Source organism: Dreissena polymorpha, chromosome 14 (assembly GCF_020536995.1).
Source record: "Dreissena polymorpha isolate Duluth1 chromosome 14, UMN_Dpol_1.0, whole genome shotgun sequence".
Taxonomy (NCBI): domain Eukaryota; kingdom Metazoa; phylum Mollusca; class Bivalvia; order Myida; family Dreissenidae; genus Dreissena; species Dreissena polymorpha.
This window is the reverse complement of record NC_068368.1, coordinates 69,757,256-69,784,246: the sequence shown is the minus strand read 5'-3', so window position 1 is coordinate 69,784,246 and position 26,991 is coordinate 69,757,256. Positions and strand designations below refer to the sequence as shown.

General features: G+C 33.7%; 2 protein-coding genes, 1 long non-coding RNA gene, 1 other non-coding gene and 1 pseudogene across 18 annotated transcripts in view; 1 reads left to right on the top strand and 4 right to left on the bottom strand.

Annotated features, from left to right (window-relative positions):
• Positions 1-497: 497 nt before the first annotated feature.
• Positions 498-13,051, top strand: LOC127858040 (shiftless antiviral inhibitor of ribosomal frameshifting protein homolog). Of its 5 annotated transcripts, none has more exons than XM_052394907.1 (8): positions 498-548; positions 1,551-1,617; positions 2,335-2,446; positions 2,907-2,947; positions 6,352-6,492; positions 6,938-7,041; positions 9,536-9,741; positions 10,034-13,051. In XM_052394907.1, the coding sequence occupies exons 2-8, from the start codon at positions 1,558-1,560 to the stop codon at positions 10,222-10,224; spliced, it is 855 nt and encodes a 284-aa protein (XP_052250867.1). In that variant the 5' UTR covers positions 498-548; positions 1,551-1,557; the 3' UTR covers positions 10,225-13,051. The 5 variants fall into 5 exon arrangements, with proteins under 5 accessions (XP_052250867.1, XP_052250863.1, XP_052250862.1 ...); XM_052394903.1 differs by having other exon boundaries at positions 533-643; XM_052394902.1 differs by lacking the exon at positions 498-548 and adding an exon at positions 555-710.
• Positions 7,842-7,931, bottom strand: Trnaf-gaa (transfer RNA phenylalanine (anticodon GAA)). Its single transcript is given in 2 exon segments — positions 7,842-7,877; positions 7,895-7,931. It is a non-coding gene; the product is annotated as a tRNA-Phe (tRNA).
• Positions 13,052-14,863: 1,812 nt separating the features above from the next.
• Positions 14,864-15,070, bottom strand: LOC127859089 (small nucleolar RNA snR44; annotated as a pseudogene).
• A 159-nt stretch (positions 15,071-15,229) lies between these two features.
• LOC127858035 (shiftless antiviral inhibitor of ribosomal frameshifting protein-like) overlaps positions 15,230-26,991 on the bottom strand; it is a 76,703-nt gene continuing 64,941 nt past the window's right edge. For 4 of the 11 annotated variants that reach the window (XM_052394893.1, XM_052394892.1, XM_052394883.1 and 1 more), the window contains 5 exons: positions 20,319-20,359; positions 19,420-19,560; positions 18,161-18,270; positions 17,610-17,848; positions 15,230-16,895 (listed from right to left, as the gene is read on the bottom strand). In XM_052394893.1, the coding sequence (XP_052250853.1) occupies positions 16,681-16,895; positions 17,610-17,848; positions 18,161-18,270; positions 19,420-19,560; positions 20,319-20,359 (746 nt within the window). In that variant the 3' untranslated portion in view covers positions 15,230-16,680. The remainder of the gene's footprint in view (positions 16,896-17,609; positions 17,849-18,160; positions 18,271-19,419; positions 19,561-20,318; positions 20,360-26,991) is intronic. The other 7 variants (XM_052394889.1, XM_052394890.1, XM_052394886.1 and 4 more) reach the window with 6 other exon arrangements.
• On the bottom strand, positions 20,435-25,900 carry LOC127858043 (uncharacterized). The gene is made up of 4 exons (XR_008038735.1): positions 25,663-25,900; positions 24,997-25,137; positions 24,375-24,548; positions 20,435-23,392 (listed from the first exon to the last, which is right to left on the bottom strand). It is a non-coding gene; the product is annotated as an uncharacterized LOC127858043 (long non-coding RNA).

Sequence of the window (26,991 nt, the reverse complement as noted above, 5' to 3'; positions counted from 1 at the left end):
ATGCTTTATATTTACAAATTTGAAGATTGGATCTTAACATCTCCAGTAAAAAAATCACGAATAAAATGAAAAAAAGTAAAAAAAAGTAACCGTGAACAGGGCTCGAACCAATGAACCCTGGAGTCCTGAAGTAAAAAGAGTAAAATGTCTCCCATTTAGACCACTCGGCCATCCATGCTCATACAATGAGACGTGTATTTTATAATTTGTATAAGCAATCCTCGTAGTTTCACAAAATATAACGACACCAACAGAACTCTCCAAATTACCTGGTAGACATACTCAGTAAAATTGCATTACCGAATATACTGAAAATATGAAAACTTAACAACATTGTTCAAGTAATGTAAAATACCATTCGTGATATTTTAATCACTATAAACCAATAATTGTAAAAAATACGGTATTTTAGAACTTTTCTTTTTCGTGATATATATTAATCTAGTTGACCGCCCATTTATAGATGTGGCGGTATCTTTATCAATAATGTATGTGTATTTAAGATAGTGATTTCAATGTATGTATTCCTTCAATACAGCTTATTTAAGGTATGTAATGGTGTAATGCTTGATGATTAGATATTTAATTTACATGTGACAGTATCTTTTTCTAAAAACTTGCCATGATTATGGTTCGTCGTAAGGTAAAAATAAACATAAACTATGATTAATCTATTTTTTGCGTGAGCGTTTGTTTGTCTGCTGTAATTTGTAAGTACACGTTTGTGTTATAAACCTCGGATTATTAAGGCTACAAGTTGGTTAAAATTGTACATTGAATTGAATGTGTTGATGAACATACGTAAATAAACTTTAATCTTTTTTAGTCTTAAATATGAAACATTTGCTATATGTTTTTTAATTTATTATATATATATTGTTTTATTTTGTATATATATATATACAAAAGTTTATTAAATACTCACAAATATATTAAGATGCAAACGATTTGCTATAAATGACAGTTTCTTATGCGGCAACATAATATAAATTGCACCAGTACATTTTTATTCATGTATAAAGCTAAACATAACTCAGCTATATCCACCTAGAAGTGTTTTACTGTGAAAATCATTACACATACTCAAAAGAATGAGTTTTCATAATCAATGACATGTGTCAAATACTTATATATAAACAGCCAAAGTAGATAATTCAACAGGATTCAGAACTCTGTGAAATATGGCAACAATAAATCGACGTGTTTAAATGTCTTTATGCATGTCGTATATTACTTCGTATATAATGCATGAAAAACAACACATAACAAGTCGTACGATAGTTATTAAAGTTGGTGTATGGTTATTCATGAAAATATTTTTTCAATACAGTATTTTGTTGATCCAATCATTTTTTTGCTTGTTAAATTTCCCTCTGACACATATCTTGACCAACTGCCATAACAATAGGTTCAACTTTAAACTCGATATTAAAAAGATTTATAAAAATAATCAATCATAAATATATCACCAGACTGATCATGTAATATCAAACATATGAGGCGAAAACAAAATGATTGTGGAACCTTCTTGTCAAAAGTATTTGTCTCAGATAAACCATGTCTGATGACGACGAGGGACTTAGGAATATTCCAGAAGAATGGGAACGAATAAGAAGCGTAAGTGAAGACGATTTTAAAGAATTTTAGAAGAGTTTTTCATGTCATTTGATAACCTTATTAAGGTGGAAAATAAATCGCGTAAACAATAATTAAAAGGACCGTCAACCGCGATTGACGGGAAAAGAAAAGTTCTTAAATACCGCATTTTATTCAAGCATTAGTTTATATTGATTTAAATATCACGACTTGTATATTAAAATACTTGAAAAAAGTTTTCAAATTTTCAGTATATTCGATAATAAAATTTACTGGGTACAGGTACCAGGTAACTACCAGTTTACGATAAATAACGCAAGTAGATTGATCATCATCGTCACGTGGTCAACCCAGAATGCATATTGTGCATGCGTAGTGAATTGTATATATTTTATATATAAAATGATCAATCTACTTGCGTTATTTATAGTGTGTATAGCGTTATATCACCTATTTTCGCGATGTACTTACGATTTCACATCGCGAAATTTTATTACCGAATATACTGATAATATGGCATTTTTTCAAGTAATGTAATATACCAGTCGTGATATTTAAATCAATATAGACTAATAATTGTAAAACAATACGGTAGTTTACGGTATTTTAGAACTTTTCTTTTTTCGTCAATCGCGGTTGACGGTCGCTTTATCGGAGAAAAATTAATTTGACTAAATTTCCTACTTTTCATGTTAGCGGAAACAAAATAGCCTTTTTATGTTTGGCCTTTTGTTTTAGATTCGACGTTTCCGAGAACTGTTCCACGGTCGCTTCTCTGATCGCGAATCAGAGACCATTGTCGATCACTTCGATGGCGATATGCATCACTCGGTGTCGTTCGCCTTGGAAGGTATGGTCCCATTAAGTGTGATATAACAATCATTTAGTTCCATTTCTTATCTCTGATGTACGTGATACCATTAACAAAAACACGTATTGGAAGGACACTTTCAATAGGTCATTACTACATGTATGTGCGCAAGATAAGCACAAGCATTCATGCCTTCCTGATATCGCCGGAACCTCATAGGTCTTCCTTGATATCATATCAGAACCACCATGCACGTTTTTGTCGTTTGTTAATAAATTTTACAGATGTTGACATGCGATCAACGTTAAAGAAACGTGATGACATGATTTCTACTTTCACGCATAATTTAACGATACGATTACAATATTCAAACATTTGTAGAATTTTATAGATTGTTGGTATCTTCTTATGTTACATGTATATTTAACAATAATGGTTGCATTTCTTTTGAATGCAATGCATCTGTTCCAAAATTTCTTGAGCTTTTGGTCTATTGCAGCATCCCAAGCGGAAATCCAGAATGTATTAGGAAATCACGGGGTACGTCACATAAACATAAATACTAATCTCCGGTAATGAAGTCATAATTTCTTATGAAATTCGTTTCGGTCTATAAATTAAAAAAATACCAAATTTGCTGAATATGTTCTAATAATGTGATAAATTCGCCTCACACTAATGGCTTATAAATATAATCACATATTAAGACTCGATAAATATACGTAAATAAAGTGGTATCAAATGTTTCTTATTTAAATCATTCTTAGAGAAGAAAGCTTTAGTGTGGGATGGTTCCAACAATGTAAAATCAAATTCAAGCCTAAGTATATGGTATATGATATTCAATATATTTGACAGTTATTTCCCAGTAATTGTGCTGTATTTTCCAGTATTTGTTTATTTTTGAAGCTGATTTCTTTTGAATAAAGAAAGTGCCACCAATGTCTATTTATTTAATTTTTGGTGGGTTGAAACTTTTGTTGGGCGTACTTGCTGTGCATTTATTGTTGAATTTTGGAGTAAATGTAGGTACTTGAAATAATATTTTAGGCATACATTTTATGACAACTATTATATTGTCAATGCGTTTGCATAATTACGCGGAAAAAGTTACATCTTATTCTCTTATATTATGGAGCTGTATATGCAGAACAAGCGAGAATTGGCCAATATATAGCTTATTGCAAAGTCGATTTTTTTATAGCGATGTAAGTAAATTGTAACAAATGGAAACTCCATACAGCTCTGTTTTTGTTAGCGACACGGTAGAGTAACACTTCGTTCTGGTTTCCAGATTCTCTCTTCGGGTGTATATATGTAGTGTGTTGGATTTGGCAACTTGTTTTGAAATATGAATCATATTAAAATTGTCAAATGAAAATAAGAAAAAAATCGTATAATCCAGACATTCTTAACCAAATTTAGATTTGATTTCACGCAGTGAGCACATGTGGTATTGAAAAAAAGTGTAAATGGCCTTCTATATAAATCATTTATATTTATAACAATTGGGTTTAATACTTTTCATTATTACTTACCTTCTTGACATATAAGTTCATTCCTTTGTTACAGTTCATTTCAATACTTGTAAATATATACGATGGCAAGAAAAGAATAACGCTCTGGGAATTACTTGTGTTACTTATAGGTATATACTGAACACATACCCTTGGGATCAAAACTGATCGCGAGCAGTGGTCATGGATTTCAAGATTTATATTGACTTACATAGGTCGAATATTTCATGTCTAACAATGTATGTAAGTCCTCTAATATGTTTTTAATTACCCCCTGTGGTAAACAAGGTCCCTCTATAGCGGTTACTTGTTTTTTCGTATGTTGAAAGTCAACACTCTTAAAAAGCACTTCTCTGAGACTTGTTTCTTCTACTTAAACTAAAAAGTCAATATATTAATGCTGCCACGCTAAAATGACCCTTAAAATACTCATTTTGACACCTCACAATTTCAGATCAGAGGCAAATTTTGTTTATTGGCGTACAGGCGGGTTAAGTAAGCCTCATAACAAAAATATGACAATAGCATATTGAATTACTTTCTGTATTATGTATGTAAATGTCTAGGAAAAGAGTGGCGAATACGGGCCTATGATTTGTTTACATAACACAACATGCACAATAATTTTCTGCACGCATGGAACTAACTGGTAAAGGTAGTAATACTCACTTGTGGTAATTAATGAACAATATTTTATTTCAATGATTTGGTATTTTGCTCATGATTTGTAGGTAAGTAGAGTTGTCAGTAGTGTTTTTCTAGATTTCAACTAATGATTGTGCATGGGATAATCTTAAGTAATCAATCTACACTTTACATAATCCGTGTAGTTGCGTTCTTAGGGAAACAATGATATTGAATACCTTTTGTAATTGCTTAGATGTTGAGCAAATGAACGATTGATCAGTGCTGTCTATACTTTGGAGATATAACGTTTTACTACCAGTTTTCGCCCAAACAACAAATGTTACATTTGTGGTCATTGTTGGCTAGTGTATTACATCTAATAGAAACCATTCATATGGTAATAAACCGGCGCATAAGAGCTTGTATAACGTTGTATCTTCCAGAGACACTGTAAAAGTAATTTTACTTAATTTGGTTCTAGCTATCACCCGTTTGGAAGTAAACACGTTTGCTCGTTTGATTCTGTAAGCATAGCGGGATAGAATTTGCTGGTCGCCTTTGAGCGGCTGGTGAAATCCAGAAAATTTAAGTGGTTTTTCTTTGGACTGCCTGCCCTGGAGCCGCGCGTAGGTATCAAAGTAATGAAACAAACTACAATGTCCTTAAATTAAATTCATGTATTGTTAATCAGTGTTAAAGCAAGAAAAAAAAAGAATGGCATATCAACCCATCAAAACATTATTCCAGCAGTAATGATGTCACCATCACTGATAGTATCAGAATATATTTGTAGACCAAATAGCCGTCGTTCTTGCTGAACGGCAATACAACTTGAGCCTAAAGTAATTTATATGAACGAGATATATGCTGACTACGAATACAACTGATTTATCCCAATACTACTTATGTATCCCAATGAGATTTTAGTGTATTGCGGTCTTTCGAAAACGATTTGCGACAAAGGAGAAGAGTGTATTGTCGCTGGCAATGTAAAATATTGAAAGATGACAAAATGGTTACAAAATCCGACTGTTACGAGTAAGACTTTCGATGGAAATGCGAAATGCTAACCACAGAGGCGAGCATAAGGAAAGCGATTTCATGACGTATTCTAAAGAATAATTTATTTTTAGTACAAATTTACCAAATATTATGTGTGTGCGGTTGAATAGCATTGCGCTTTTTGGGAGAAAAGGTCTCAAAGTAGAGCATATATGTGAACAAAGACTAACCTCTTAAGGCTCCATTTTGACAGTTTTCCTGTCAGTTAATGTATCTCCGGAAGTACCACTTATGATTTTAAGCCTATTCCTATTGGGGATTCATAAGTTGATTTACCGGGCGTGTCCAACACAGATCCATTTAAAGAATGTCAAACTGTAATTAACTTAATAGACTGTTAGTCTGCTTTACACAAAGGTAATTTGAATATTAACTATTCTTTTCGAATACGAAGTGTTAATATAATAACATTTGATTGTTAAAAGCGTAACTTTTACCAATTTGGCCATTTTGAATTGAATCGATTAATAATTCACATAAAGATACTATTCATAGTCATGTTGATATAGACGATACAATCTGATGGGAAAACGAATTAAACGCATTCCGAATGACACATTTTATTAAGGATATATTATGTTTAACAAGACACTGTTTTAAGAATAGTCAAAAATCAGTTTAAAGACAGTTTTTGTCAATCGGCTTTTCGAAAAGTGTATATTATCCCAGAATTCGAATAATGTGCAACTGTTCCTAGATATTCAAAAAACACTAACTTCCTTCTGTGGGATATTCCAGTGGCATGTAGTGGAGTACGTCCGTCAACGTCAGGTGATGCAAGACGTCGCGCGTAGGAACGAGATCAGCGCAGAAATCCGACAGTTCAGTTGCGAGCAATGTGACCATATGTGGTGGAGAAAGGTTCCGACAAGAAAGCCCGTATGTATAAAACTATAGAAACAACGATATTCGGATTGAAACTTATGTTAGAATTATGTCTGCACACCAAAATTTTTCAGAGATTTAATTGCAACGAAGCAATTATAACTAAAATATGTTAAAATAAACACCAAGGAGCCACCGAAGGTGTTTGGCATTTAAAATACACATGCATACGATTTAAAACGACATTTAATGATTTTAATTTCTATATAATAACCGGTACATTAAAGGTCGTTTTATGGAGCTGAAACCATTATTATTTTTAAATAATCGCATTATACTTTGAAAATATGTCCTACTTTCAATTTCACCACCCTAGCTATTTCTGCGTATACATACATGGCGTATTGTATGCGGAAGACGACATTTGCTATTCTAACACTTGATTTTCGCGACCATGTAACGTGCAATAACACGGAGTCGGAAAAGTACTACGTTTCAGGTATCCCGATGTAACACGTGTCGAAATCGCTTTGACCCTCTTCCATGTGACAAAGAGTGGGGATGGGCAAAGTTCATCTGTCCAAACTGCGGAAATGAGTTCAAGTAGGTCATATCTTGTTTTTGTTGAAGTACGATTTTTATTTAAAAAAGCAACGATTGTTTGCCCATTATGATATTGCATTTCAAATATAAAATATAATATATTATTGTTAAAAAAAAAGAAATGTGGTGCATACATGTTTAAATATGAAATAATGTGTTAATAATTTAACAAATTTTGCAGATTTCGCCGTAAAAAAGTTAGATTTTTGGAACAATTTATTTTTTCATCGAACGTGTCTGCACTTGAACAGAGTTGGTGATCACATAAATAAACAGGCGGGAGCTGTAACTTTGAGACCCGCTAAGAAATTTCGAGGCGAGTGAAGTGAAGATATAGAGCGAATATTAATACGATATAAGCGCTAATGGCTTTCTTGCATAAATGCCTGTAAAGTGAGCGGCATTTTAACAATTAACAAGATAAGTATTGATGCAAAGCATCAAAGGGCGTCGGGAATTTCAGTGTAAAAGGCACTCAATGAAGTTACATGGAAGTATTTTCTACTGTAAATATTAATATATTGGCCGATTATTTTAAACAAAATAGAAAAAGATACTGGTATAACCATTATCTATAATTTGTGTTATAACCCCCAAATAACCATTATTTAAGATGTTGTGTTATAACCCCCAAATAACCATTATCTATGATTTTGTGTTGTAACCCCGGCATCCATTAGTTTTAATAAAAATGTCCAATTGTAGTAAAATGGATTTTAAAATGGCTACATAAAATAAAGCTTTATTATATTTATTAACCTGACTGACAAAAATTGTCAGCCGCCGAACTGTTACGTTCGTGCCGGAACCCGGGATTGAACCGGGAGCCTTTAGATGATTGTTGCGTAAACAACTTCAGTCTAACGCTCTCCCAACTGAGCTATTCCGGCTGACATCATATATGTACTGCTATTTGGTTAAGTTGTGTATAGCGATCGTTATTATATGTCTATTAATAAACTAATACATTATACGTTTTCGTACCACTACGCCTTCCAATAAACTTGCTTGCGCGATAGGTCGTCAAATATCGTATTACATTGATGCTCCACTAAATAAGCAAATAAGAAAAAAACATAAAATAAATATATTTTGATTATGTTTTGTTTTTATACAAAACCAGAAAGTTTCGCGTATTTGCCCAGTCCCTGTGATCTTTCCCCTGTGATCAGTTGTGGATCAGTTATTAATTAAAACAATTAGATTTGCATTATTGGCAATACATATTGTAATAAATGTAATAGGCACAAATGCAGTACATATTTACACTAATTTACACAAAAAATCACCACTATGCAAGATATTCTTAAAACAAAAATATATACATTGATCCGTAAAATAACTTCTCCTCCCATAAGCGAAAAACTAGTCGCCGCTCTCCAGAGCGACGCCAATGAAAGAAATAAAGGTATAAGGTGGCGGAAAGTTGCTGCCGTAGTGTTAGTCACGTGATAACCCTCTCTGTGTAAGCTTGTTTAAATGTAAAAATCTATCGTTATCCTTCTCACAGGCATATTTACGCGACCATATGCAAATGTATGATTAAATGTAGATTTATGTTTTAAATGGTGTTGCGGCAATTTTGTCTACAGATAATACATATAAATAATACGTCAAAAATGACATAAAAACATAGTTTCATTACAACTGCTAAATTTGTACTTGTGTTATAAATGACTATAATTAGTACGTATCAAAGTACAATTTTCGCTAGTTTGTAAGCTTAAGTTCACTTAAATATATTGAATCAAAACAAGACTCACAAAAACAATGCATTAAATAACATGTATTTGAAGAACTTTTTTTTAATTTGATACGACCGACAAAAACGAAAAGAATCTCTTCTAGGTATTTCAGACAATTATTTGAGATTTTTTATTTATCCAACTTACATAATTTGGCAAAACTTCTAAAACGTTGTATTTCTCTATATGTTTACCTTATTATTCCATATTTTAAAAACGATCGCCGCACTACTTTTGTAATTTAAAATAAAAAAGTTCTTCCAAGTGATATTTTGCAAGCTACAACTAAGCGAAGAAAGTGCGAAATTTCAAGAAAAGATTTTTTCAGTTTGGATAAATATGATACAGAATAATTATATGTAAAAAAGAAGCAGAAAGAAAACCATTTCAAATGAATGACAGCTTACACTACTAGTAAAATGCCGACTAGTGTATACATCAGACATGCTTGTTGTATGTCCTCAATATTGTGTTCGTTCATAAGTAAAGCATCCAATGTTTTGTATTTCTAGATCATAATACAAAACCTTTTGCTATAAATCTCATTTTTCCGATACAAATCTTAATTGACGAACATATTGTGGAATGCTTCTGAAAACATGTTATTAAAATCACAATATCAGCATAATGCCATAGCGGAGTTATGGATAAAATATCCTCGATATAGAAATCTGGCGCAATAAACCTTAAATATTGATGGATAATTTTCTCGTGTATTCGCCTCATCTGAATATCATATCCCTTTGCAGTCAATTCGGGGCGATGGACGTGAGCCTACTAAGAAACATGCAGGGACAAATGTTGCATGGTACAAGCAAGTGCCTCTGCTTTGGTGCCGGCTGTTACCCTCCTACGCTGGTGGAGCCGACTGAGATCATGCCCCCAATCCGACGTCCGTCTCGCAACGTTGTACACTGCTCGGCGTATAATTGCTTCCGGCGTTACCATCCCAACCGTATGTTTGGGTCAATCATGGTTTTAAAATAAAACTGTTAATTTTAATTTCGTTGTTTCAACCTATCTACGTTGACATCAAGTCTACATTAAACTGATAATCGATGATCATTTTGCCTTAAAATTTTGAGTTTATTACTTTTTTTAAATATTATAATTGATTAATTGTGTTTCATACATGTTATAACATGTCACGCATCATCGCGGCATGTCTTCATTAAAAAAAGTTAAGTTGATTGCGCTGAAAACACTGTATTGTATTCATGCTTATATGTGCTTGTAATAAATCGCAGCTGACGAACCAATAATACCAGTCTGCGTTCACCCAGCGTCTCTCAGAAGAGTTCCGGTCAATGTTTTGGTTCCCGCCGCCAACCACGTGAGCACGGGATCCACGGTGAAAACGTTCCTCACCCAGGACGAACTGGCTGCACCTTACATTCCCTACGAACCAAGTTTAGCGGATATCGATGGTAGTGACTGATGTATACAAAAGCACGAATACCTATTTATGATCGAGTTTAGAATTGGTTTACTGTTACCGTCGATTTGTTCAAGTCTTGCTTTGATAGATATTATACCATTCACACTTACGTTCGAGACATATTTAGGGTATCTTGTATTTTTCGATATTAGTCGATGGTTTACAATATCAGTACTATTTGGCAAACGTAATGGAGAGATAATGATGTCACACTAAACATAGCGAAGTTGGGCATGTATTTCTGAATCCAAGTAGTAAGGACTCGACAAGGTATTAGTATGCGAATTTTCAGAACGAATAAATTTGCATTGATATCAATAATGATCATCCATGCTTATGATATGAAATGACACGGGACGATTAAGTTGATGCTCCAAAATGAATTTTAAAGGGGACTATTCACTTCAATCTGAAAACAAAATAATCACAACAAAATTGTACTTGTTACTAGGTGTGTTGGCATTGTGTCATAGATTTCAAGAGATACGTTTATGCTACTAAAGAACTGTTGACTATTTTTGTTATTACCTTGTGATTGGATTGGGGCTTCTGCTTTTGCATTGATGTTGATTTTAAAACGTTTACTTAAATATGTATGTTATATAAATATGATTTTAAAATTGGGACCATGTGCAATGAAACAGCAATCATGGGAGAGACCAAGGCATTAATATAAATGAATAAAGATAAACATTTTTTTGAATATGTTTTCGTGCAATTGTATTATGTTAAAAATATTGATTAGGTAGTATCACTTTCATACTTGTATTTCCCAAATAGGAATGTATACTTGTATTTAATGACATATCTTACAGTAAGAACAGTATATTTTATTTTATACAAGATACCATCGTTATTAAAAGTTTGTTCTAACTAGACAAGATGTACATGTAATCGTTTGAATATAATCTACCTCGCAGGTAAACTACACGTATTGTATGTGTAAAAGTTCGAAAATAACATCCGGACGATAGATATAAACTGACCAGCTATAATTCGGCAGTTGTATAATTGTTGTTTTTTCTTCCAGAACTGCACGACGATGATCGTAATACTGTATCTAAGTTGTTTTTTTTAAATCTTTTTTATCTAAAAGACGAGATACAGTTAAAACTTTCATAGTTCAATTCCATCGTGCCTTAGAACTTAGAACGTTACAATCGGGTGATCTTTAAAGCTTTATGCTTCTAAAATAAAAAAACCCATCAAACATTCTATGACAGCGGCTGTCATGTCCGACATACATTTATTCCTTTTTTATTTGAAATTTCACGTGTACATTTATTTAAACTGCTGTTTAAATGTATAAGGGCGTTTAACTAAGATCTAAAAATCATCTCGACCCTCCATATTGTAAGTTTAACTGTATGATTTTATGATAAAGTTAAACATTGAGTGATGGTTAAAAACCAATCAAACTATTAAGACCTTTTGCATGTAGATTGTATGCGCTTGCTTTCAATATCATACAGATTTGTTTCAAGCAACTATATACCATTTTACTATCAACATTCTATTTTCGCAATCTTAAGCCATCACATCCATACGAGCAATGAATTTATATACAATTAATTAATATCTTTTAATTGAACGGACAGATTGCCCATAGTTTATTCAGACTTATACAATAGTTCATCGTTTTCATACTAGAAATATTTTCTGTCACGTGAATACGAAAAATAACATAACATAATATAACATAAAAGTTACATACATACTTCAAATACAAAAAAACAATTTATGGAAGAACAAGTAATTTGTATCTAGGGATGATGAAATCTATTAAACAGTATTACGTAGGATCGTATTTCTACTAACTAAAGCTTCTTTTATGTTTTTACATAAATTTGAAATTATTAATCTATCACATAAAACTAACAACTTGTGGAATTTATACACAGATGGGTTAATATAAAATATATGGCTAATATACTGTTTTCTCAAATCGATGTAACAGTGGCAAATACATATGAAATGGTATTCGTCTTCTTTATCAACGGAATTACAACACAGACAATCACGTGCATTTCGTGGAATATTGTTCTGAGGATATCTGCCCGTTTGGATTCTCAACGGATGCGCAGAGACTCTATTAAAGAATAAACGCAAACGTCTAGGAAGTAAGTCTAAATAGTCTTCGTATTCCAAAGAGGATTTATAAACTTTATATATATCTAAAACAGTACTGCTATTCATTTTACTATACCACTCTTGTTTAAAATTATCAACAAGTCTACATTTGAACTCTCTAACAAAACTGTTTACTTGCACAACGTTTGTATTTGCAAATACATAACCGAATCCATAATAATTTAACGTGTTCTTAACATGTGTGACCCAATTTTTATAACCTTTATTAAAGCTTGTTTGTAAACTGTTTTCATAATAATATTTTCATTGTATAGAATTTTAAACCAAAACTTTATAATGTTAACATACCTGTTTACATACAATGGATATCTACCTAATTCTCCATAAACAGCAACATTACATGTATTTACTTCAACCTGAAGCAATCGTTTGCAAAATGTTAAATGCATGCGTTCTGTCATCTGACTTTGCGAAATCCCATACTTCTGAAGCATAATTTAATATAGAACCAACAAAGGAGTTAAACAACTGACATAATATTTTTGGCTCTATATCAATGTCAAGACATTTTATCAATTATAATGTATTCAATGCTTGAAGGGCTTTCCCAACCAAATGTTCTTGGTTTAATATAAAACTTCCAGTATTATTCAACACCGTGTCTAAATAGTTAAAGTTATCAACAACTTTAATATCATTACCACTGTATGACCATGTTTCATTTTCTTTTAATTCTCCTCTTTTCCAAAAACACACACACATTATTTTAGCTTTTGCAGTGTTTGTATTTAGCCCCCAAGCATTGCAGCATAAATATAATTTATATAAATATGATTGGACTTCAGTGAGTGGCTTGCCTGAAATAGCAATGACATCAGCAAATGATAATAAAATCAACAAAATGTCATCTATACTCAAACCAGAGTTAATGTTATCTTGTAGGTAAAGTTCAAGGTCTTCAACAAATAAAGAAAATTAAAGTTGGTGACTTTTTCTTCCGTTTCTTCATTAAAACCGCATAATTAAAATAGTATAAATAAGATGAACATGATTTTACACGTGATTTAACATTCGCATACATATCCTTCACTATTCTAATTAATTTACCCTTTATACCAGACTCAACCATAATGCATTGCGGTATCTACTATCAAAACATTTTAACATTGACGTTTATAACATACAAACGTTTATTTTCATATAAATAATTTTGAACAATTAATTGCAAAACAATTTAATAAATAAAGACCGTTCCATGTAATAAGAATTAGAAGACAGTATTTGCATTTTTCTCCCATGAAATAAAATTAATGTTTTCACTGATGTAAATTTCGTAATTTTTTACAGTTTATGCTGCACATGTTTGCGTAGCATCAATACACAATCAGTACATATTTGTTTTATTAGCAAATGTAAATATTTACCTTACTTATCCCTTTTAAGAAGTTAAAGATTTGTCTTCTTTAAATAACTCCTTTTGGATTGGTATATTTGTGTGACATGTATTACTATTAATATCCTTCATGATAGTAAAAAAGTGTTTGAAGTTTGAAAGCAATAGCCTTGATACTTTATAAGTAAAGTGCATCTAAACACAACATTAAAAAAAATATTCAAAGTTACTAAGTCAAAAAAGGGCCATAATGCCGTTAAAAAGCCAACCAGAGTTATGCAAATTGTCCTGTACAGTACCCTCATGAAAGTTAGCGATTGTTCCAAGTCCGAAAGCAATAGCTAGGATACTTTAGGAGTAAAATGGACCATTGCACAACTTAACCAACTTTTCAAGTATAAATGAGGCCATAATTCTGTCAAAATGCCAGTCAGAGTTACATAACTTTTCCTGCACTGTCCCCTTATGATAGTAAGTAAGTGTTGCAAGCATGAAAGCAACAGCTTTGGTACTTTAGGAATAACACAAAACTTAACAAAATATTCAATTTTCTAAGTATTAAAAGGGCCATAATTCTGTATAAATGCCAGTCAGAGTTACATAACTTTGCTTGCACAGTCCCCTTATGATAGTTAGTTAGTGATGCAAACATGAAAGCCAAAGCTTTGATTCTTTATGAATAAAGTGGACCTAAACACACAACTTAAACAAATTTTCAATTTTTTAAGTATAAAAAGGGGCATAACTCTAAAAATAATGCTGACAGAGTTATGCACCTTTACCTACACAATAGTCTTGTTGCCGTAAAGAAGTATTCCAAGTTTGAGTAAATTATCTTTGATGTTGTTAAAGTTATTTGACTTTATAAAAAAAACTTTAACCACCGCCGACGGCGACTCCGACGCCGGGGCGAGTAGTATAGCTCCCATTTTTCTTCGAAATGTCGAGCTCAAAATGTTATATTATATAAAATAAAAAACAAAAGAAAACATATTATATTATATTATTAAATATTTATGACATATATTATATAATGCTATTTTTACTTCTGTGTTTAAAAATCTAATTGTCGGTTTCATTCATTACGATTTTGGTGTCAACAATACACACATATACGCATTTATATGGTGTACGAACTGGTCCAAAACTATTCTAAACTGTCCGGGACAGTTTACAAACCGTCCGGGACGGTTTGTAAACTGTCCCGGACAGTTTACTAAACTGTCCCGGACAGTTTACTAAAATGTCCCGGACAGTTTACAAACTGTCCGGGACGGTTAAGGAAAGTTTTGGACCGTTCGTGCGCATAAACCGTCCGGGACGGTTTAAACTGTCCGGGACAGTTTAGTAAACTGTCCGGGACGGTTTAAACTGTCCGACTATGGTCTTAAGAACCTATGCCGTACTAACATGTATGCCTGCAAACCGTCCGGGACAGTTTAGGAAACCGTCCCGGACAGTTTCCAGGAAACCGTCCCGGACAGTTTCCTAAACTGTCCCGGACGGTTTGTAATCCACAAAATAAATCGCCCGGTACAGTTTACAGACGCACGAGCGGTTCAAAAGTAAGAAACTGTCCGGGACAGTTTTGTAAACTGTCCGGGACAGTTTACAAACCGTCCCGGACGGTTTATAAACCGTCCCGGACAGTTTAGAATAGTTTTGGACCAGTTCGTACACCATACATTTATCACAACGTCCATATCTAGCGTGATTACTTATTACTAATTATTCTACCATTGTTAACAAGACCAAAGAACATACACATATATATATTAAACATAACAACAAAAACATATTGCATCGGCTTGGTAGACAATCCCGCATGTCCATCCTCAACATAGAAACATGTGCGTCTTGAGAATTATCTCATTAATTTAGATACAATCCCAAAGTAATGAGACTAATCAATTATATTCTGTCTGAGAAGATATCATTTTTTGGCCTGGTGCGTAGCCCCACGGCCATAGTAATGATACCGGTTTCTGAGCCTATCCGAATTGGCTTGCTGCCAAAAACCAAAGTCCAAAAACTCCGATTTACCACTTAATTCATTCGTAATAAAAATAGTTCTTCCCAGTTCTCAATAACCCGCCTTGTAAACACAGAACATCATTATATAACATGACAGTGTCATAAAAATTGTAAAAAACATTATTGAGCAAAATTGCTAAGCATTGGCTACGACATAGTTTGTATTGTTTACATATTTATGCAAGTTCCTCACTTGACAGTAAAGGCAAAAAAGATACGAGTGTTTACGGAGACAGAAAGAATATTTTTTTCTGAGACATTTTTTAAAGACCTTATATTTGGTATTTATAAACATATTTTAAAATATTGTTATTTTATTTTGCGTTAGAAAGACATTCCAGAGAAAAGAAAATGAAAAAAACAACAACGAATATTAACGATCATTCTCGGAAACAGACGAAGGAACCGGATATGGTATTTCACTGCGCAGATCGAGCGCGCAAATCGAGCGCGAAAAGTTCTTCGTGAGACAAGGTACACAATCTTTACACCGTTCTGTATCAGGGTATTTGGATTTTCTTTTGTGTATACATTACCAAGGGAGTATGAGTGTTTTCCTGATCTGTTAATTATGTAATAAAACACTATTTTAGGCTACTGAAAACGATTTATTTCACGCCAACAATAACAGTTTTTTGCGGCCATGTTGTTGTTGTTGTATATTTTCATCGCCTATGTAGACGAACTTCTACCAGATCTGTAGAGATTAACAAAAGGTTATTGTTCCCACCACCAGTATCGTGTAGTCCTCCACCGTCTATGTACACTTTAGTATATACACACATATTGTATTTTTTTACAGTCTCTGAGCTTCTGCACTCAACCGCTAGGGTCAATCAGTATAAATTCGGACAAGGGGAGAAATTCGGACAATACTTCTTCCCAAGCACACTTAATCCTGCCCCAGGCCTTCAGCGCCTACAGCACTTTGATTTATATTACTGACCTCCGAAACAACTTGGAACATAAGGGCTGTGGGGCGGGGCTAGTTCGCTCTGCGTTAGGAACGTTTTCACCGTGGATCCCGTGCTAACGTGGTTGACGGCGGGAACCAGAACATTGACCGGAACGCGTGCCAGCAATGGCTCTACATTAACAGCCGACCTTTGAAGAGACGCTGGATGCACACAGACCGGTATAATGGGTTCATTAGCTGGAATTAGTCAAATAAATATTATAAAGTTACTACTACTACAACCATACTACTACTACTACTACTACTACCACTACTTCTACTACTACTACTATTACTACTACTACTACTACTACTACTACTACTACTACTACTACTACTACTACTATTACTACTACTACTACTACTACTACTACTACTACTTCTACTGCTACTACTACTACTACTACTACTACTACTCCTACTACTACTACTACTACTACTACTACTACTACTACTACTATTATTACTACTACTACTACTACTACTACTACTACTACTACTACTACTACTACTACTACTACTACTTCTCCTACTACTACTACTACTGCTGCTTCTATTGCTACTATTACTACTACTACTACTACTACTACTACTACTACTACTACTACTACTACTACAACTACTACTACTTCTACTACTACTACTACTACTACTACTACTTCTACTACTACTTATAATAATAATAATATAATAATAATAATAATAATAATAATAATAATAATAATAATAATAATTATTATTATTATTATTATTATTATTATAATAATAATAATAATAATAATAATAATAATAATAATAATAGTAATAATAATAATGATAATATATAATACTTAAATTTAGTTCAAGAAGTTTGAAAACTGTAATGTTCATCAATTTTAGTATTACACTATTAACAATAAACTTCAAACTCACGTAGCAAATGCACTTTTCGTCTGAAGCAGTTGTACGCCGAACAATGCCATTCTCTGCGCAGGTGCCGGGAGGATAAATCGGGATTTTCTTTTGGTATAATAATTTTGGTTGGTTCCACTAGCGTATTGCATTGCTCTCCGGTACCAGAATCTATTCCTAAACATACACTCTTGCTTTTCCCACTTAGTCGATGTTTATTCGCATCAAGAAGTGCACCGACGTCCATCGCTCCAAAATGACTGTAACAGTAATGTCAATGCACTGTTGACTGAAGAGAACTTGAATGTGGTCAATAACAACATTCATCATTCTTTCAAGTTTTCGTACTTTCAAAATTCAACTATTAAACTTTCTACTAAGTTCAAACAAATACTGAATTTAGAAAATTATTAAATGATACTTTAAATAATAATGCATAATTTCGCCCTCTCATTCCTGGTCGCAATCTTCTATGCTAATAGCTCAGCAACTAACCTTGCAAAATGTTCATATTTATAAGCTCATATTGTAATTTGGATATTCAAACAGAACATAATCTGTAAAAGACTTACTGAAACTCTTTTCCACAATTTGGGTTTGTACAATTAAATTTTGCCCATCCCCATTCTTTGTCACGTGATAAAGGTTCATAGCAACCCCAGCATTTGCTACAACGGGCAACCTACAATGAAAGCACATTTTATCTTCATAATTACGCATAGAATTCGTATCCGTTGTAAAGATCTTCTTTGTAGATGCACTTATTATGTTAAGTGACAATATTCAAAAACACACATATTTCATATGCAACCTTGCATTTAAATTGGTTATTTGTTCACAAAGTAATGGCTATACTAAGATCCATGTAGTTATCGGTATTAGGTACAATTTTTCGCATAATGTCTGCCCTTCTGGTCAGTTTATGCTTGTCACTATGTGCATGTGCTTGTTTAAAAAATAGTTTCTGAATGGGAATGCGAACTATTTGTTCATGGTGTTACTAAAATTGTTACTACATTTAACCAAAATGTGACTTATAACACATTGGTTAAACCTACTAATAAACCTTAATCACACATATAAAAATAAGGGATGTGTGATTTAAATAATCATAACATAAGTATGGAATAAACTGGCGTACGTTCCGACGTTAGTCGGAATGATAGAGAATGATAGTCGTATAAGTCATTATTAAACTGCAAATAAATTAAAACTTCTTAAAAATGACAAGTATTAAATGTTCAGTACTTCTTGTGTGTTTTTAAATCGTTAAACTAACAATATAAATCGAAGGGCCGATAAGATGGCAATTACGGAGAGTTGTTATTGTTTCGACAAGAAGCGTTCACATAGTTTTAAATATTGTTGATAGTTTGTTTGAGCAAATATATTAACCGATGTCTATTTTTTGAAAAAGGTTATGTCAGAAGAAGCGAAGATTTTTAAGCATTCACGTTGTTCGCAACAATCCGTGCTGTTAATAAAGAACTTACTTTATTGGTGTATATTTAATACCAGAAAGTTTTCTAAAAGAAAACGGAGGAGCCTTTATTTATAAACTTTGACTATTTTGAACATTTCGTTTTAATAAAGATTGCATAAAAAATATAAAAATTCGTAACATTTTAAATTTGAAGAGTGTAGTAACTTCGCAAGCACTATAGCGTGGTGACGTTATTTTTCATTTCATGCCCTTAGTATATTCACTAGAAGCATTTAAAGAATACACTATCAAAGCATAATACAATTTGAAGGTTAACTAACATTCGACACATGTATTACATACACATAGTTGTGACTTTTTGCAACGCAAACATGTATGTTTTCTCACTGGTTTTCGTGTAGGAACTTGTCTCCACCACATGAGGTTACATGCTCGGCAACTAAACTGCCGGAACTCTGCGCTGATCTCGTTTCTACGAGCTACATTTTGCAGTACGCGATCTTTGCGTACGTGCTCAACAATAAACCACTGAAAATATGAGTATTGTTCTGAGAAAACTGGGCTTAATGCATGTGCGTAAAGTAACATCCCAGATTAGCCTGTGCAGTCCGCACAGGCTAATCAGGGACGACACTTTCCGCCTAAACTTGATTTTCGGTAAGGAGGGACTTCCTTGAAACTAAAAATACCATAAAAGCGGAAAATGTCGTCCCTGATTAGCCTGTGCGGACTGCACAGGCTAATCTGGGACTACACCTTACGCACATGCATTAAGCCCAGTTTTCTCACAACGCGGCTCATATTATTAAATCTTATATGAGTAATTGTTTTGTAGATATTGAACATGATTTGTCCACTTAAAATCAAACTTGAATATATGTATTCCTGTACTTTAAAACACCCACATATCGCTAGAGTGTCAATAACAGTTGTCAGTAGATGTTGTCTTTTTCATTTTTAGGAAAAAAGCATACGTATAAAAACTTTGCTTTTAAGGAAGATGCCATATTAAAAACTATATATCGGTCAAGCGCAAATACTTATAATCATATATGTTTTAGTATTATTAGAAAGTATAATCAGGCAAATAAATCAGGAGTATTATTCAATTTATTTCGTCTTTTTATGGCATCGCATATCGTATCGATTGTGAAGAAATTATTTGCTAAAATCGATAAATCGCTGGCAATGTCATTTCTAAACAAATTTAACATAGTTTTGATGGATAAATTGCACAACAAAGACACAACAACGATTTGTGATTTGTGTTTATAAAATATTCTCACCCGTTCTGCGCCTAAGATTTCCTTGATTTCATTTGGAGAGGCTGAAGAAATGGTAAAAATATACAATAAAATATTGTGGCATTCATAATTTGTGTAATGCATTGGCTTTTATGCACTTTAAGGATGTTCGATCGTTTTGTGAAAATTTTCAAAATATCCGGAATGCTATAATTTTTTGTATGGTGATTAATGAATCTGTATCTGAAATTAATATAAAATAAAAAAGAGAGGTCACCGTGAATAATTTTGAGATAACGAAGGTTTTTAAATGCCATGTGCGTTTGAAAAAAGGTCATTTTTGCGGGGCATAAATTTGGGGGTACGGTAAAATGTTTTTGTGTAATACATTTAAAATGGCATAATAGTATTGAGATTGCATTAGATTAGCAACTGTAACATGTGTATTATCATATTGAACAGTTTTAAAACCAAAAATTATGGAAATCGTAAAAAATAATGAGAAATAAGTATGACTAGTTTTTTGTTTGTTTTGAATTTTTTATTGCACAGTTCAAAATAGATAACATGCAATACAGATACATATTTCTGTTGATGTAATATTCATATTCATTTGAAGTTCTCAATAATTAAAGGAAACTAGCTAAGCATTAAAATGAAGTAAAGAAATTGATAGGTCACCGTGGATTTTTTTTTGCTATAGAAATTTTAATATGGACTTAATTTCAAAAATACAATGACTAACATTGTAATAGTAATTAAAACATATCTATATAATAACTGCTCCATAACAATTAAATTATCAACTGAAATGTGATACACGTAGAAATATTTATAATGTATATTGTTATGAACATATTTCAGATGTAACAACTGAAAAAACAATGTTGATGTTCAAATAAACATCTTAAATTACCCCACCCACCTGTTACCCATGTTGTTGGTTGTAAATTGAACATATGTACTAGGTATTTTAAAATTATTTTTAGAACTGTGTGATGTGTATTTAAAGACAAGAGGCCATGATGGCCCTGTATCGCTCCACTGCTGAAAAAAAGACTGAAACAAATATTCTCCGCATGTGCAGATACTTAAATATAGGCCCTATTTAAGCACATGTACAATTTTGTGACCACCTGGGCTGGGTCAAATTTAACTCCAGGGGCATAATTTGAGCAAACTTTGTAGAGGACTACTATATCTCACTCCATTCAAAATGTGGTGGCCCTAAGTCTTAGATGTAGAGTTAAGGACAAGAATATTTTTAAAGTTTTCACAAAATAAGCAAGATACAAGCGTATATAATGTTCAATTTTGTGACCCGCGGGTCAGGGTCAAATTTGACCCAAAGTAACAAACTTGGTAGATGACTTTAAGATGTTCCTGCATACCAAATTTGGTAGCCATAGTCAAAATGGTTTTCGACAAGATTTTTAAAGATTTCACAAAATAGGCGCTTTATAAGCGTTTATTAAATTTTGTGACCCCCCGCGGCAGGGTCAAAGTTGACTCCAGTGGCATTATTTGAACAAATAGATATGGACAATGTTCAGTTTTGTAACCCCCGGGGCAGTTTCAAATTTAACCCAAGGGGCATAATTTGAACAAACTTGGTAGAGAACTATTACATGTCACTACATACCAAATTTGGTAGCCCTATGCCATACTAATATGAACAAGAAGATTTTTAAAGTTTTCACAAAAAATGCCTAATATAAGCATATGTTCAATTTTGTGACCCTCAGGGCAGGGTCAAACTTGACCCTAGGGGCATAATTTGAACAAACTTGGTAGAGGACTATAAGATGCCACTACATACCAAATTTGGAAACCCAAGGCCCAATGGTTATGGACGAAAAAATATGTGAAGTTTTCACAAAATAGACCTTATATAAGCATATGTTCAATTTTGTGACCCCGCGGCAGGTTCAAATTTGACCCCAGGGGCATAATTTGAACAACGTTGAAAGAGGAACATTCCTAAGAAATTTCATCACAATTGGACCAGTAGTTTAGGAGAAGATGTTTAAAGGAAACGTTCAGGCACGCACGCACGACGGACACAGAATCATAACATAAGCCCCGCTGGCCTTTGGCCAGTGAAGCTTAAAACAACAAAGAATACAATAAGCTGGGCAATTATGTTTCACACACCATCTTTGGTTTAATGCACTGCCAAAAATATCTTACAACTTAGGTGAAACATGAGAAATACAACTGACATAAGAATCACAACTATGTTCGTCATCGAGAAGGAAAAACAATTATGTAACAGCTATTAGATTTCATAGCTTATCTATATACAAGATGCAAATTACAATTGGTTAGATGTCAGGCAACAAATAACTCGCTATTGTACATATTATTTTCTCTGATTTTGTTACTCTGATTTGTCCGTTTGTAACCTCTGACAGGGGGCTCCTCAAACCACTCAGTCCGTTTCTTTTTGATACAGGACTCAAATGTTTAAGTTGAAATCCACTTCCTGCAACTTTCCTTGCAACACCTTGACTTATAACTTTTGTATCAATTATGGTTTGTAAAGATTTGATGTTGGAAGCAACATTTAGTTACACATTGTATGTTAACACTGCTCGGTAAAAGCTGAATGAATATTTGTTAACAATTTTTGGTCAAGAGGAACAGAGTTCACTAACTTTTGTAAAGCTAAAATATCCTGTATAGCGCCATGTGCCATGTATAATTCACCAATGACGTCTTTAACTAAATGTTCCCGCTTATATGATTTCATATTTGGTAATATTTCCTTTAACATTTTTAAGTATCTAAAAAGCCACAAATATTTTGCTGAAACTCAAACATTTTTCAACAAGTATGGATAGCACGGAGCAACACTTTACAATCAAAAGACTCTATATTATGCCCAACTGAAATAATTGGTGAACATTTCTGTAAGAATGTTATAAAACTTGTCAATGCAGATTTGATGGGGACAGCTGTTACTGTTTGTCTCTTGACAAGCATAGAGTCGCTAACAACTGTCACTCCAGTTATTTCAGACGCTCGCAAGGAAATCTTCTTCTCATGAATCACATATGTTGAAAATTGACCAGTTGAATGCACTGCAGCTATCTGAATTATGTGAGAAGTGTGCTCTGAAAAAAACAAAACAAAAATTTTAAATAGAAATTGCACAAAATCCATTTTAGCCCCGTTAATCACAGAGCCCTGGGTCGCTCCCCCAAGTACAATGTAAACTTCTTAAAATACATTTGAAGTGTTTACAATAAATATAAAAGGGAAAAACATTGCCCCCACCAGGACAGGACTTTTTTTAAGCTTAATGTGAACAATCGTAGAAGAGGTTCCTTCACATTCATTCTCTATGCATTGTGGTTTAAGAGAATTTTCAGTTGAAGGGTTATTGATCGGAAACAATTTTCACACTTATTGTGACCTTTGACTAAGTGACCATAATTTAAATGGGGGTTATATACTGTCCAATCCCTATGCACATGGAGAGTAAAAAGCCAATCAGTGAAAAAGTTGACAAATTATTGATCGGAAACTTAATGATCTACCCACAGACAAACATCCAGCAAAACAATATTAACTCTCTCTTCCAAGGGGGGCATAATAACTGTTATTATGAAAATTGAAACGCTCTTTTCTTCCATTCATGGATATATCAAAGTAAGTTGTTGGCATCTAATGATCTTATGTATTCATAAATCTGAAGAAGCGAAGAGAAGAGTGTTTAAATTCTTAAATGATGCACAATAATGTACTAAAGCCAGTTGTGGGTAATGTAACATTGCATCATCTAAGTGGTATTTACTATCATTTTATCAATAAAGATTAAGAATGATGTATTATATGAAAGCAAAATGAGAAATTAGTCTGAACATAACTCTTGTTATATGCTAGGTTGACCAACAATTCACACGATATCTCTTACACATTGAGTTACTCAGCAGTAGCAGGTTGAATTATGTTATACATGTAAGTAAATATGTATATTTTTTAATAGAAGTTCAACTTTGGAGATTTAGAGTACCTAAGTACCTGAATTGGACCAAGATAAACTTCTGTATGTGCAACACTGTGAATAAGGAATATGTTAAAAATAAACTTTACCTAACCCTCTTGTTTCCAAATCAAAGAAAACAAATTCCTTCCCAGTAGTGTCTAGCCCTGCTGGACCAGGCTTGGGTATAGGTGGGGGGATAGTTGTAACTTCAACGTCTTGGTCCTCTATGTTTGAACTGTATGTTGGTCCCGCTCTTACTTCTTGCACTGTCCTTTGAATGCCTGAACAGAAAAACAGAATTTCAAATTGGAAAATTTGCTTGCACCTTCTTGGGTTATCTCTGATTTTTATTTAAAGAAATGATTACACAGCACATTAATGCTTTTACAATAATCAATTTACAAACATTAGCATATGCTTTTAAATGTTACTACTACTTTGCATATATAATTGATGGATCTATTGATACAATCTACAACAAGAAATGTGTCCACACGACACGGATGCCCCAAACTCCAACTTTGTAACTATATAAAAAAATAATCCATACAATTGTATGAAACCCAGTTTGGTGAAGATCGGATGAAAACTACTTGAATTAGAGAGCAGGCACGAAAAGTGTGAGGGACTGACCTACCAACGGACAGTGCGAAAACTATGTTGCCAATTGGGGGCATACAAATGAAGAATACTGTGTTTTAAATATAAAATGCCCATAATTAAAAATACCGTTCGAGTTTTAAGTCTTATGCGTCACTGTTTTGCTGCACGAGTAACAGCTATAGCCTTTCTTTTTTTGTGCTGAAGGTCATGGAGAAGGGCCAGTTTCAATGTGAAAGTCCCAGGTGAAACACCCAGTTTTTGATTTACCTGAAACAGATTGCAGTAAATGACAGAACAGTTGACAATGCACAATGCTAGAATATGCTTATGCGGAATAAAATAATATGAAATAATGTCACTAATTTACAAAAGTTACAACATTTTATACGACCTAGATCTACATACACACAAATAATAATTAATGCAAGCCCTTTATTTTCAAAACCAATACGTATTTGACAAATTGAGAATATTTATGTTTTGTAAACTTGTAAAATTTCATATTTATTACCGGTATTAATAACTAGGACTGCAGGAAGAAAATAAACTTATGTCACTTTAAAATATACATGTTTAACTAAGGACAACCATTCACATTCTACTGTAATTGTGTTTACTGGCAGTAAATCAGACAAAATATGAAGGAAAAGTACAATATAAAAAATGTATGCATGTAGACTACACGCGAATTACTTAGAGATAACTATCTGAATGTATTCAAAAGTATCAGTAATTTAGACAATAAATCATGATATAATGCACCAATGTACCAAAAAGACAAAGAAGTCTTACCCAAATGCAAGCTTTGTGATCATGTCATAAACTCTTCCATGTTTCCGTCCAGTAGCCGCATTATTTACTGCCCCACAATTGCTAAACTGTATGTCCAAAACACATGCCTGTCCGAAATCCATGTTTTCTACAGTGTTAAGTAAATTCATGGGCACTTGACAAGCACTGCATGCTAAAAGCGATTCGGTCAATGTGTCGAGTTCAACGACACGTCTACCAATTTTATATCCAACTAGCATCGCTGATGTCACATGTGGTCACGCTTACCGACGAACCGATAGAAAAATCGTCAAAATAACAGTGGTCATACCGGAAATCCTGATTGTCGGTGGAAATAGTCTGTAGTGTTTTCACGGTTAGCTCTTTGGGGTTCTTTCACAACCACTACAGCAATTACTAGCAACGACAAGATACTAAACTACTCACATGGGCATCAACTGGAATGCTCGTCAGGATGGCACCAATCGTCCTCGTCGTCTTCGAGGGAACTCGTCGGCTATACTCGTCGGCTATACTCGTCGACTCGGCGGGTGGACACTCGTCGGCTACGGCTCGTCCACGTCACAAATAGCACTATACATATACTTCTGGGAATACACCTCCAGGCAAATACGTACTTAAACACACAGTCACCGGCTTACATACACATATACTTCTGGGAATACACCTCCAGGGAAATGCGTGTCATTGACACAATCACAGGCAACTCACAGACTCACATACACAGTCACAGACTCACTTATATCTTCTGGGAATGGCCTTCCAGGGAAATACGTGTTGAACACACATAAAATACAACATAATACAATATGATACAATATAACCTATACTCAGGCTCACAATTACTCACTCAGGCTCACAATTACTCCAAGCAATACTCAGCTTGGGAAAATACGTCTACTCGCATCAGTCACCCGTGCATAAGAGACCGTACAAACTCGTGCTACCCAGCATGCACTATACCGATTTGTCGCTGGTTCCCAATCACGAGGTATGTGCGCATTTTGTAGACCGGGCACCGGCACAACACTCCTCCCACTTTTGTCCTTTTGGGACGACGCCACACAGCGAAGGAATCGTACCGGCGCCACCGATGAAGTAATAGTGCCCCTTGCGTAAGCACCTTGACCCAACTCCCCTAAGTCAGGCATAGCTTTCGTCCGACCTCTCTTTTGGCACAACGCCTGCCATAAACCACAACTAAAGTTAATGCATCTCCATTAAATGACCATTTGTGTTTAGCACCTTCGCACAAATATGAACGCATATGAGCCTTAATCTTTGTTAATAAAGTGTTAAAAATAAAAGTTCATAATAAGGCCCGGTAAC

Excerpts from the sequence above, each read along its gene's own strand:
- LOC127858040 (XM_052394907.1), top strand. The coding sequence starts at position 1,558 with ATGTCTGATGACGACGAGGGACTTAGGAATATTCCAGAAGAATGGGAA. Across the intron at positions 2,948-6,351 it reads ATGTATTAGGAAATCACGGG|TGGCATGTAGTGGAGTACGT; the intron begins GTACGTCACATA and ends GGGATATTCCAG. Across the intron at positions 6,493-6,937 it reads AGGTTCCGACAAGAAAGCCC|GTATCCCGATGTAACACGTG; the intron begins GTATGTATAAAA and ends ACTACGTTTCAG.